Source organism: Furipterus horrens, unplaced genomic scaffold (assembly GCF_987537825.1).
Source record: "Furipterus horrens unplaced genomic scaffold, mFurHor1.1.pri manual_scaffold_5, whole genome shotgun sequence".
In the NCBI taxonomy this organism is placed as follows: domain Eukaryota; kingdom Metazoa; phylum Chordata; class Mammalia; order Chiroptera; family Furipteridae; genus Furipterus; species Furipterus horrens.
In genome coordinates, this window is record NW_028327175.1 from 190,036,961 (window position 1) to 190,050,568 (window position 13,608).

The 13,608-nt window shown below is 46.8% G+C and overlaps 1 protein-coding gene across 5 annotated transcripts in view; it reads left to right on the plus strand.

The window, feature by feature from the left end:
• Positions 1–9,854, plus strand: part of VTI1A (vesicle transport through interaction with t-SNAREs 1A) — a 337,855-nt gene extending 328,001 nt beyond the window's left edge. For 3 of the 5 annotated variants that reach the window (XM_090278593.1, XM_090278599.1, XM_090278594.1), the window contains one exon: positions 9,594–9,854. In XM_090278593.1, the coding sequence (XP_090134719.1) occupies positions 9,594–9,687 (94 nt within the window). In that variant the 3' untranslated portion in view covers positions 9,688–9,854. The remainder of the gene's footprint in view (positions 1–9,593) is intronic. The other 2 variants (XM_090278598.1, XM_090278600.1) reach the window with 1 other exon arrangement.
• Positions 9,855–13,608: the final 3,754 nt, after the last annotated feature.

A 13,608-nucleotide genomic window follows, 5' to 3' on the forward strand; every position in this document is an offset into this window, starting at 1 on the left:
CAAAGGGCACGTGAGCACTAAAACAGGAGAAAGGACATGATCTCAGAGAAAAGGAAAGCCCTTTGAGCCAAGGCGCCTTGTTTTCAGGAAAGCGCCGCCTTCTCTGTGGCTCCTCTTCTCTTGCGTCAGCCTCAGCCCCCTTCATTTTACGCAGAAGTGGGACTGGGCTGCTGGGTTTTGAGTTGTGTTCCTTGGTTTTGTTGAGCCGGGTCCCTGTGAGCAGCGGACGCGTTTTGATTGCCACTGTGTGCAGTTGCCCACGTGGCACCGGCCCTCAGGTAAGAGTATGTATGAGCCCTGACTGGAGTGGCTCAGTGGATTGAGTGGATTGGACATCGTCCCACAAAGCAAAAGGTCGTGGGTTCGATTCCTAGTCAGGACGCATGCCTGAGTTGTGGGTTCAGTCCCCGGTCGGGGCGCATACAAGAGTCAACCAATCGATGTGTCTCTCTCACATCGATGTTCTCTCCCTCTCTTTCTCCTTCCCTTCTCCTGTCTCTAAAAATAAATAAATAAAATCTTTAAGAGAATGAGTATGACAGTGAAACAAGGGGCCTGTGGGTTGGAAAACTGGGCTTTGCCCCACGTGGTTGACCTTGGGCACCTCCCTTTCAGTTCTCAGGGCCTCAGGACCCTCACCTCTAAAATGAACAATCTGGAGGAGGGCACGGAGACCTTTTTTCCCACCTCTCGCTATCTGCAAGCCTGGGAGGGATTAAGTGTACCTGGTGTTTCCAGAGCATCATTATTTAATTCTCTTCAAGTCCTCTCCAAGCCCCTTTGATTGAAGTGAGCTGCCTTGATCCTACCTGAAAGCCCAGGAGCCAGCAAAGCCACTCTGCAGGCCCCCTGCCATCATCGAGTCCATATTGAAGAATGACAGTGGCCCAGGTGCCCAGGCTGAAATTTGATGTACGTGCTTGGCAACGTAGAATACAATGTAACTACACATCACTGATCAAAACCCAATGGACTTATCCGTGCGCTCTGACAGGTACATGCTGGCTGCCTTCCCGGGCTGGAAAGGGCTCCCCAAGCCAGCCATTGGTTGCCCGGTCTCCGCTTTTGATGTTTATGCCACCACCTCAGAGAGGAGGCTCGGCCCTGCTGGGGTGAGTGCCACTGTGAGGCCCAGAGAGACACCGGCCTGTGGGAACACAAAGCCTGAGGGGCTTGGGAAGGCGGCCGCTTCCAGGACCTCCTCCTCCCCCTTCCTCACCAGCCACAAGAAGTTTCCCAGGCAGCTTCTCTGCCTCTGACTACACTCCTCCTGCCTCTCACCTTTCCTGAAATGCCATGTCCTTTCACAGAATTGTTTGCCAACCGCACGGATGTGGCGAAGAGTTTATGTTTTCAAAGTGCTTTATGATCTTTAATGAGCTAATCCTCTTCTCCCTGGGGTGGGCGGGGAGCTGGCTGGTCCTGCTTGGGGAGAAACTGAAGCTCAAGTGTCATGGAAGGATCTGCTCCAGGTCACCCCAGGCAAATCCAGGATTGTGGGCACACAGCAAATTGTCCTGGCACTGCATTCCTCTGATTATGGCCTTTGTTGTCAGGCTTCTGTAACTGATGGCTCATCATGACACCAAAGCGCCCACTGGGTGGGGACTCAGGGTTTCCTTTTCTCTTCAGAGGGACTTGGCCAGACCTGCCACGCCCGTTTGGGCATAGTCCAAGGACCACCCCATTCTCCAGCACAGGAGGGCCTGCCTCGGGGAACTTCTAGCTCTTAGACCAGGGATGGGCAAACCACAGGTGACAGGCTCCAGTGTAGTTCACTGCCTGTTTTTGTATGACCCACGGGATAAAAATGGCTTTTACATTTTTAAATGGTTGAAAAAAAATTGAAAGAAGAATATTTGTTGACATGTAAAAATTACATGATATTCAAATCCCAGTGTCTGTGAATAAAGTTCTATTAGAACACAGTCATACTCACTCATTGACATATTATCCACAGCTGCTGTTGCACAAGGGCAAACGAAGTTGAGCAATTGCGACAGGAGCTGTAGGTTCCACAAAGCCTGAAATATTTACTGCTGTGGGTTGAATTGTGTTCTCTCCTCCTTACTCCTGTCCCAAACATTATGTGGAAGTCCTAAACCCCCGTAGCTCAAGACATGACCTTATTTGGAAATAGGGTCTTGACATGAGACGTACTGAATGAAGTAGGGTGGCCCCTAATCCAGTGAGACTAGTGTTCTTATTAAAAGAGGGAATTTGGACGTAGATGCACACACAGGGAAAATGCCACATATGGATGGAAGCAAAGATTGGGGTGATGCTTCCTAAAGCCAAACAACCTCCAAGCTGGCCAGCAGACCGCCAGAAGCTAGGAGACAGGCCTGGGACAGACTCTCCCTCGTAGCCCTCAGGAGGAACTATCCCTGATGACTTCCAGCCTGCGGGACGGTGAGACGGTCAATTTCTGTTTAAGCTGCCCTGTTTGTGGAGCCTTGAGATGGCAGCCTTTAGCCCACTAATACATTTACAATCTGGTCCTTTACAGAAAAAGTTTGCTGATCCCTGTTAAACCACGTAGAAATTTGGAAAGGGGATAAAGCCACTCTGTCGTCACTCAAGGCCTAACCTAGGTCTGCTGGGGCTCAGGGACTGGCTCCCGTGTCCTCGGTTTCTTGCAGGAGGATGTGCTCATTTTGCCGCCTCCCAAACCTTAATCCTGTGTCCTTTTTGCTCAGGTCTCCCTGGATGACTGCTCCTAAACTAGGTCAGTTAACGCGGACTATTAGCGGTGCAGGTGACTCAGTAAGTTGGCCCAGAGGTAACATCTGGTTTCCTTCCTATTTTAAATGTCTTAGGCCAGAGGCAGGAGTCTTGGAGGATATGCCCCCTCAGTTCCCTCATCTCACATGGCTTCGGACAGCAGCCTGTTCTGCTCATAGGTAAAAAGTCTCACTCCGAGATGAAAGAACGCATGGCTCCCGAAGCCTGTGAGCCCACAGCTGTCTGCAGAGCTGTCACAGAATCAGGCTGGGACTGTCCTGTCCATTGTATAGATCTCCAGTAATGGTGTGACGCAGCAGTGGGGGAGCTGGTGGAAGCCGGGAGAACAGTCACCGTGAAGGCCAAGATGAGACAGCCAGATCCATATCCTGCTCTGGATGCTAGAGCTCTGTGTATTTGTGGCCTAGGGCTGCAGTAACAGCACCAAAAACTAAGTGGCCTAAAACGAATGTGTTCCCTCACAGCTCTGGAGGCTTAAAGTCTGAAATCAAGGAGTCAGCAGGGCCATCCTCCCTCCAGAGGCTCTAGGGAAGGACCCATCCTTGTCCTTTCCAGTTTTGGTGACCCCAGGCATTCCTTGGCTTGTGGCAGCACCACTGCAATCTCTGCTTCTGGCACCACCTGGTTTTCTTCTCTGCATCTGTCTGTGTCCTCTCTTCTTATAAGGACACCAGTCATTGGATCTAGGGTCTTCCCTACATCCAGGGTGATGTTATCTCAAGATCCTTAACAAATTGCATCTGCAAAGACCCTATTTTCAAATAAGGCCCTGTTCTGAGGTTCCAAGTGGACATGAATTTGGAGAGAGACACTGTTCAACTCAGTACAATGAGTACAGTTGAAAGTGAGAGACGTCCCAACCAAACTCCTAGACCAGGACCAGGCGTGTGACTTACGCTAGTCCAATAGAGTGAGCCTCAGAAGTTTTGCCTGGAATGCTGGGTCATCTGGCTCCTGTAACTGGGAAGTTTAAATGTGACTCTTCAGGTATCAGGCACACAGAAGGATTTAGTGGCTCAAATGATGCCTTCAGGAATCTCTCTTTTTTTCCATCTCTGGGCTCCATTGCTCTGCATCGGTGTCCTTCAGACAGGTCCCCTGCTGCATGGCAATGAGAATGGCCCCTAGCAGCTCTAAGTTCCCATTTTTTTCCACAGTCAATCCCAGTAAAGAGAGGACCTTTTTCTTGATTTCCTAGGAAAAAAATCCTCAAAGGACTCTCGCTGGCTTGGGTGGCATGCCAATTCCTGAACACATGGTTGTGTAGGGGCTAGAGAGATGTAAGTAGCGGATCTGCCTGGGTCGTATGTCCACTTGTGACATCACAGAGTGGGATAGACCCCCTTGGATTCCTGGGGTGAGGCTGGGGATTCCCCCCAAAGAAACAGGACCTATATAGAACCCTGGATGGGCATTATCAGATGACATACTAACCACACAACTTGAGCTCAGTAATGCCCAGCTTTGAAAAGAATGCTTCAAGTTCAAGTTAGTGTTAGAGACTGATAACAATGAACCATTTTCTCTTGCTCCTGTTTTTATTGCCTTCAACTAACATTGAATTAGATACAGACCTTGGAGAGCCTTTCCCTGGGCCCTTGTTTTGGGGAAGTTTCCAGAGAGACAGGTATAGATAGGTTTCTTTGCACAGAGTTCCTCTCATGCTTTCATGGCTGCTAATTGTCCTGTTCATTGTTGCTGTTCTGGCAGAACCCAAAGGTGGGCATCATTATTCAGGCCCGGTCGACCAGGCAGGGAGAGCTTGTCCAGGACGGGGCACTGAACCTGCAGAGTGTCATGCACTCTCCAGCTAATGAATGCAGGCTTGTAAAAGGGTAGGACACGGCTGGCATCCTTAACAGGAGGGTGGCTCACAGCTGCCTCCTAAAGCTGCGCTTGTCTACAGCAGCCCTTGGTAGTCAGGAAGAGTCTACCTGGGCCTTCGGGGAGCACATGGAGGTAGAGTCTCTCATTCATGCATTGAGCAAGTACTTTTTCCTGGGAAGGCAAAAGACAAAGGAGATTCAGACCCTAGAAGGGCCACTTTTTATTGGCAATCCCTGTGTAGAAACAGAAAATCATGAAACTGTCTGGTAAGTGGAGTGATAGGAGAGATGCACAGGGAAATATATGCGCAAAAAGAGGGGCATGGCCAGGAAATTCTTCTTGGAAGACGTGGGGGACATAGATCAAGAACTTCATTATGGAATCAGGGTGAATCTACCTAAAAATGCTTTTTGGTCATAAAAAACAGAAAACCTAACTCAAGACTGACTTGAAAAATACCGTTAATTTGTTTCTCAAATAACTGAAAGTTCAAAGGAAAGGTGGTTTGATTCAGTGGCTCATCGTGTCTTCAGGACTGAGCTTCCTACTTCTCTGCCATTCTTCCAATCTGCTGTCCTCCGTAGGTCAGTTTCTTTCTTAGACTCATTTTCCTCATGGAAACAAAATGGCTGCAGCAGATCCAGGCCTAACAGCCATACACCACATGGTCCAGATGACCCAGAACTGCGGTCAAAGCTTCTGAGAGTCACTCTATTGGACTGGGTGAAATCACATGCCTGCTCCAGTCACTGTAGCCAAGGGCATGGAACACACTGACCATCTTAGCCTAGGTCACAGCTCTACCCCTGGGGGAGGGGTTGTGTCAAATGTTTGGAATGAATAAATGAATGTAACCAACATACATATGTCTGCTGTACATGGGAAGCAGAGTGCCTAGCTGAGCTTTATAGAACATCGCGTGTGGCATTGGCTACAGGAAACTCCATGGTCTTCAGTGAGGCGTTATGACCAAATAAGGACAGAAGGGGATCCCAGCTTTTGAAAACCAAGAGGCAAAAGACTGTTTCTTAAAGGAAAGAAGTCCTATCAACCCTCATCATACCTTGGCTTCTGGAATACATTAAACCGGAGCCTCACTTTGGCTGAGCCAAACACCCCATCTTGGAGAAGAGGGGGCAGTAGTGTATCACTCAGGATAGCTTACGTCAATGCTGTTGTGACAAACAACCTCCTAATCTCATTGGCTTAATACCCATCCACGGTGAGTCCAGTGGAGTCTCCAGGGCAATGGCCCTCCATGGGATGACTCCCAGATTCAGACAGAAGGGATCTACACCACCCTGGAACTGCATTCCTGGGACCTACAGCCTCCTAAGTCACAACAGCAAGGGAAGAATTGGCTGGAGAGTCACACACTTGGCTCACATTTCATTGACTAAAACCAGTCACATGGCCACCACTAACATCAAGGGACAGGTAAGGGCAGTCTGTGCCCGGAAGCAGGGAACTGGGTATTGACGAATGCTGGGAAGGCCCGCTGCAGTGCAATTCCTGGGCTCCCCGAGGGAGAGCGGAGAACTGAGCCAGGTGCCACTCGGCCTACTGCGCGTCAACCCGTCTTCTGCGATTCCGGCTGCCGCATGCAGCAGCTTGTTTCCAGAGGGGAAAGAGACTGGCAATGGAAAGATGAGCCCCACCCCGGTTCCCGCACAGGATCAGTATTTTCAATAGTACTTTGTGAGTTCAGCCTCAAAGTAAATGGTTAATTCATCTTGTATCAACAGCACTGTGATTCATAATGTAAACTTGGAGAATCCTTGATGTCTCAGGCCCACATTCCTTTTAATTTGGCTCTGCATTCTTTTAAAGCCACAGTGTGCTCACTTAATAGAATGCAGCATGCAAATGCACAAGTTTTTGCCTGGAGGCAATTTAGCCTGGCTGGTTCAATGGATGTCTTCTTTCAAGTGTATATTCTTTCTTAAATTATTTACTGGGTAAACACACTTTGCATTTTCAAAAGGGAGATTAAGACTGCTTGCTGCATACCTAGTTGAACATAAATGCCACCTACCGCCCCGCCCCCCAAAGTTAAGAATAAAGATATTTGGGGCCTTCCCAAAGTTCCTTCCCTGGCTCACTGACTGGGAACCCCTCTTCCTGTTGTTCTTCTGATTCTCTCCAAACTCTGCATTCCTTTCTGCTTTGCCTACAGCAGTACCTGCCAGCAGCCCCTGGCTCTGACTGTACTCAGGCTTCCTCACAGATGGGCCCACCAATGCCAGCCTCTATCCTCCCTAGCCCCCAGATTGGCTCAGTCCTCTCTACTCAAGGGCCCCAACTGCTCGTTTTTCTCATTCTTAGAGGTGCTGTATTTGCCCAACACCTTCGAGACCCATAGCTGGGTTGATGGCCTGGCCAGAGTCAAGCTTACTTCCCACTCTGTCTGCTCCAACTCTCTTTTTGCCCTCTCAACCCTGCATCCCAAATATCTGCCAGCCTTTGGTTTGAAAGCAAATGCTCTGTCCTGCCAACCTCCTTCACCCATCCACCACCAGCACACACCTGTCTTGTATGAAGACCTTCCCTTCTCCTAGCTTTGCAGGGAAGACCCAGTAGTGCTCTGGGAATGCCTGATGGTATGAAGTTCTATCTTTGGGGGTTTACTTTTAACTTCAGCCTCCCTGAGATTTTCCTGCAAATTAAATTTGCACAGGTCTTCATTCTCCCTTGAATGGAAAGATGACGGTTGTGGGGGCTGCATTCCTTCATTATCGTCTTTTGGACAGTTGTATGTGTCAGTACCTCTGTCATACACTGGGGCTGGAGAGGTGACTGTGGACCCACCAAGGAGGAAGTGGGCAGTTCAAGTTCTCTGGTTGTCTGTGACCCAGCGGTGAAGTCACCTGACTTGGGATAGGTTGTCTGTTGAGTGAACTAAAGATACAAGCTGTTAGGAAAGATAGTGGTTGAAGTGCACCCCTCTTTGCCTTGAGATGAGGGAAGCCCAATTAGGAAGGCCGCAGAAGAGCTGAGAATTAAGGATTCCTGTGCATTTGTTTTCCTAACCATGCCTCAGATTAAACAAGTAACATCCACAGTTAATCCTTTATAAATGAGCATCATGAATGCCTTGGGGCCCTCAACCCACAAATAAAATGGTTGTCAACCAAGAGACATGCTACTGAATAGTACTTAAGGCAGAATTTTAAAGAGTTTTCATGCTTTTAATCTGTTCACTGCTGAGTTTCAATTTTGCTGATTTCCTTTGCAAGTCTGATGCGGGTGGCTGTGGTAAATATGAGATTGTGACAGTGACGTGGGCAAGCAGGATGTGCAGGGACTATTCTGCAGACTTCTGCCCCTTCCTGAGAAAAGGGGGAAAATCAATTTGGGTTTTCAATCAAGCTACCAACTAGCACCAATCAGTGTTCATAATTAGCCCCACTTTAACAAGCCGTGAAGCCCTGTTCTTATTTATTTATTTTGGGGGCGGAGAATCTTCCTGCCTCTTGAGTAAATATGGCCTGTTAAGTCTGAATTAGCTGTCATCGCCGAAGAATTAATGTCAGGGCGCAGCCTTTCTAGTGGGGAAGGGAAGAAGTAAACGAGACAGATCTTAGCTGAGCCGGACGTGATGAATGAGGACTGAGCGGATCATCCATCTCCTTCCAGGCAAGTGGACACAGGCAGTAAAGCAGTTTTGCGGAAGACGTGTCAGCAAATGTGATCATTTTGTAACCTGTCAGGAGGAGAGGGAGCTAGTGCTTCCAGGGGGCAGAAGGGAGTGGGCCTGTCTGATGTGATGGTCTCCATCCATCCATTTGGGTCTGGGCAAGAAGGGGGTGCGCAAGGAGGAATCCGACTAAAACCGCAAGGGTGTCGCCATCCTTCCAAGAAAGAAACTCATCCAGAAGCTAGAAAAGGCTGCGAACGTCCTCCAAAGATTTCTTCTCAAAGATGTGAAATAGGAGGGTGAGGTCTCTGTTAACTGGACACCTGGCTAGTCCCACCTAGCTCTTCTTATGGACGGGGGCCCCATCCAGGGATTTGTGTCTAGGCTAAGACAGCAAACCTTTTCGTGCTTGATAGTTGGAGGATGGGCATGTGGGGTTTGCTGAAGGGTCTTGGCCAAGTGGACAGCCAGCTAGACTGCCAACCACTCTATCTCTGTTTGTGTGGGGGTGGTTCTGTGGGAGTGTGGGCGAGTTCCCTTTGAAAGTCTCAGCAAAGCATTCTGCTGTTTAACCACTTTTCTGAGCATGAGGTAACAAACTATGAAACAACTCCATCAGAAGCTCCCTGCGGGCATCTTGGAGCGGGTCTCTCCACTCCGATTCTCCTTCTGAGTTTCAAGTTCCCCATCAGCACTTGGCAAAGCCAGAGCTGAGGCGCTGGAGTCCCTGGAGGTGAGAGCCCACCAACCAAAGCCTATTGTTTCTCATTTTCACACCTCCATCTTTTTTCTTTTTTTTTTTATATGGAGCAAATGTAACATTTTCTCCTGGCAATCACAGAGCGTGAGCCCCAGTGATAAACGACAGTTTCACAGCCTGAGCTGCACGCCTGACACTTGCTTCTTAATCCTGTCCTTTTCTTCCTAAGTCTCTTTTTGACTTTTCCCTGGGTATTTTTGTACAGGTAAGTACATTACTGTAATACATTTCCTTGGAGTCTCCTACCTTAACCGGAAGCACTCCAAAAAAAAAAAAAAAATGAGGCTTGTCTCACGTTTTAAATTAAAAAGACAAGCCCTCGTGGGGCCCTTGATCCCTTAAAGATTACTTCACAGCACTTCGAACCTAGAAAGCCATTTGATTTGCATTAGCTGCGCAGGAAGCGCCTCTCCGGGTGCAGCATGACAGTCACTGTGGAGTCGTTCATTTCCTTGTGGATGGTTTGTAGGACCAAAAAAGCTGCGTGGTATCACAGCCCCACACCAGGCTCCCACCCCAGCCTGTGACTCCATCATTTGATTAGCCAACTTGATCTTGGAAGGTCTTTTTCAGAATGTCCTCCGATCATATGTGTGAATTTCTTTTTCCTTTGCTGTCCCCTAGAGTCATCCAGAACCGCATCCTGATCATCATCCTGGCCATCACCCTGGTTGTCACCATCCTGATGGCGATCATTTTTTCTGTCAGAAGACACTGATGTATCTGCTCTTCCTTGATAAACAGCAACAGCGGCTTGTTCTGAGTAATTAAGACAAAACGGTCACATGAATCATTCTTTTGCGCTGACAGGCCCTGAATGACCCTCCCTCTCCCTCACCACTGTACAGCTGAAGCGCAAAGAGTGTAAAAATATTTTTTATTCTTGTTTGCATGTGGGTTGGTTTCCTTTTCTAGGTTTGTCTTCACCCAGATTTGTTTTTTTATGGGGGAGGGTAAGTGTTTACTTGCCTTTTGGTCATTTCATTTACTGACCAAAATAGCCTCGGTGACATTCTTCCTTACCCTGTGCACATGTCAGGGGTCATGGTTTGGGAGAGGGCGTAATGAGTCTGTCATGGGGGCTTCTGATGGGCTGCGCTGTTGGTCACACACCTCTTGTCACCGAATTGCCCTCCTGTGATGTCTGAGGATAAAAATGCAGAGAAAAGCAGGGGTCAGAGCCAGTGACCGGATTCAGCAAACCAGTCCTGTTCCCACCCCAGCGTAATGAATATAGTCAACCTGCCTGAATGCTTTCATTGTAAAGGTGGGTATTTAATGTCGGTTGTGCAGGAAATTGACTTAGCACTTTCTCTGTTTTTCTACGCATTTTTTTTTTTTTTTTTTTTTTTTTTTACACCCAAGACTATTTTTGCTGAGCCTGCCCAATATCCAGTTTTCACAACTTTGATTCCTGGCTTCAAGAAATAGTTCCATACCTTTCCAAAATCCCATACTCCCCAGAATTTCCTGGCAAAGTGAGTCCTGGTACTGTATTTAATTGTGACCTCCTCTCCCCTGACCTATGTAAGCATTCCTGTATCCTTTCGGTTTTAATATTTGCACTGCCAAAAGCAGCCCTCATACATGCAAAAGGTCTGACAAGGTTCTCTCCACATCCATTTCAGTATGTAAAGAGAACATGAATATTTCAGGAAGAGCAAGAACATGACTCCGTCAGTGTGAAATTTCAAATGTGATTATAAATATGGTAGAGTCCTATAGGATGATCCACTGGAAATAAACTTTATGGGAAAAAAAAAAAAAAGTGCACTAGCCTCCTTTCAAAGAAAGGGATTGCAGCGTCTTGCAAAAAGACAGCTTGGGCTTGTCAGTCTGGCCTTCCTGAAGTCACTATGTATTCAAACCTCTAACATGCTTTGTGATTTTCTTCGGTTTCTTTCTGTCCAAGGTGTCCGGGAATTGCGTTCAAAATGAGTTCATTTATGATGAGACTTCGAGTTGCCCAAGCTGAGGTCATTCCCCTTCTAGCCATGAAGCAAAATGTGTTTTTCTTTAAGACAGGGTCTGGACTATCTTTTGAGTATAATTGGATGCTTTGAATCCTTGCAAACCAAACCTGTTCTCTTCATAAAAAATGCTAACCACCTGTGCCCATGGATGGAGATCACCTAGATGCAGCATTTAATTTTTTTTTTTCCAACTCAGAAGAGAATCATTATGGTTTGGGGGTGGGGGGGGAGCATGCAGAATGGCAAAATGCACCAGAGAAGTCATACTTATTGAAACAGGCCAGGGCCTGCATGCGTTCAGATAAATCATTTAATATTGTGTAAATAGAGCTGCAGCCTTTACTTCGCAGGGATGGTGTGAGATTTGGGCAGAGCAGAGTAGGACGGCCCAGGAGTGGGAAGGCTGTGCTGATTTTCCTACTGGCTTAAAGGATCCACCTCAGTGAGAATCTCCTATTCTGATGATGGAATTCAGTATGTGCTAAACACATCGAAGAAACTTTTGAAAAGCAAGGAAACCAACAACTCACTTCCTTCTCGTTCCGAAACACTTAACGGTGGGGAAGCAGTATCCCAGTCTTCCTGGTGGCTCCCTTCGAAACCCTTGATCTTAGCTCAAGCGCGTAACCAGTACTCCAGCTTACACGTCAGGTTTCTAGACTTTTCCCAAGGCCACATAGCAAGCCACGTTGATCTGATCATCTCAGCTTACCAGCTCCTAAATATTTCACTAAAACCTTGTGTTCATGTCAAAGTAGAGGAAGTAAGAAGGAGTGTGTTGCTCATTTCCCCATGACCTTCCTTTGGGGTTCTATCTCTTTATCGGCTCTTACCTGAGATTTTGCCCCAATCCAACATTGAGAGTGGAAAGAAAATGAACAGATAAACCTTTGGTCTAACAGCCCCATCATGCCCACCTTTGAGAGTGATCCTGTAGCCCAGAGTACTGAATGCCTTGTAGGAAGCTGGTCCAAAGATCCCCAGAACTCGTTGCCTGGCCTTCCTGGATGCCATAGGAGCAATTCGAAGGAGCCCTAAGAGAGACAGATTGTTCTTCCTCCTTCCTCGCTTCCCTGGGGAAGGAAGAAATCCCACAAATTCGAAGCACGTCATAGATCTGTGAAATGTTCTAGGAACCTAACATGTGCACTTCAATTGGTGAATATTTCTAAACATGGGAATATTGTTTAAAATAATGTTCGATGCAGGGTTGGGGGAGTGATGATGAAGACGCAGAGGAGGAAGAGGAGGAGGAAGCCATTGCCATGTAAAATTCACTGAAGACTAAATGGTTTCCCTAACAGAATAAATAAGGCAGATGTTAGCCTGCTCCAGAATCAAAAGCAATTTACTTAAAGTCTCTTAAGTTGTAAAGAGTTTTAAATGTTCCATGTTAAAGGCAAATGCCCGCAAATGCAGTGTGCTTGACGTCAGCTGCCTGCCTGGGCTGGGAGGCCATTTGCTATTCTGTTTAAGGCAGGCTGGATTGTCTTATTTTGGAACCAGCTTGGTGGGGGGTTTGCTTTGCTACTGCTTCTGAGCCCTGAGCTTCAAAGGCTGAAATTAATGGTGAACAAAATTGTGCGGCTCTGGCCGTCCCATGCGGGGCAAGCCCATTGAGGGTTATCATTAAGTAAAGAAATAAAGAGGGGGAAAAAAGCCTGCCTGTTCCAAAAACCTCATCAGATAATGACCTCAGTGATTGGGTTTTATTACCAAACAGCATCCAGAGATTACCTACTCCATAGAAGAAGGGAGGAGGGGGAGAAAAAGAAAGAAAGGAAAGCAACTGTCTTTCTCTCCCTCTCTTTCTCCTTTTTTTTTTTTTGGCACATCTTTTCTTTAAAACTGTCAGATCATTTCAGTATTTCAAATCCAAGGAAAACAGCCTGCCTGCTGCTGTATTTGAAGTTGTAATGGTGTCAAAAAGTCACGACTGACTGACAGCCATCAGTCCCAGAGGGGCTCATTAAATCATAAAAACTTGACAAGGAAATAATTGCGCATCGCCAGCAACTTGGCGCCTGTTTAGACGTTTTTATTTTCTTTCATTATTAGTCCCCACCATTACGTTCATTAACAAATTGCATTAAACAACTGTTAAGGGCTAATGATTTGTTTATCGCTTTTTTATTATTATTATTTAAACATTAGCTGTGTCATGTGGTACCACAGCAGCCTCTTGCCATCATCTGACTGAATATTTTTCCACTCTGAGCTCTGGGTACTGTTGGAATATGAAATAGATTATTCATTACTCTCCTCTTTGCCACTGATTTGGTTTCATGTAGCGTCTTCCACAGAGAAAGATGAAAACTTGTCAAAAATAGGTTATATCTTATTCGAAGGGGCAACAATAGCAGCAGGTACAGGCACACTTTAATATTTAATTAAGGTTGATGTTAACCCCTTTAAATGACTTTTGCTGTAAGTTCTATTCAAATGCAAAGGAGAAAAATAATTGTTCTTAATTTGCAACCTGTTCAGCAGGCACTCTTCCTGGAGTTAGCTGGAAATTTAGAGCAGAATTTTTAAATAATGAAATTTCCCATCATAAATATTTATAGCCATTTGTTTACGTAGACAAGAATTAACTATAAGCAACGATTTCCTCATCCCTTTGGTCTGAATGGCTAGCCTAGTGGGTCACTTGATGCTTGAGAGTG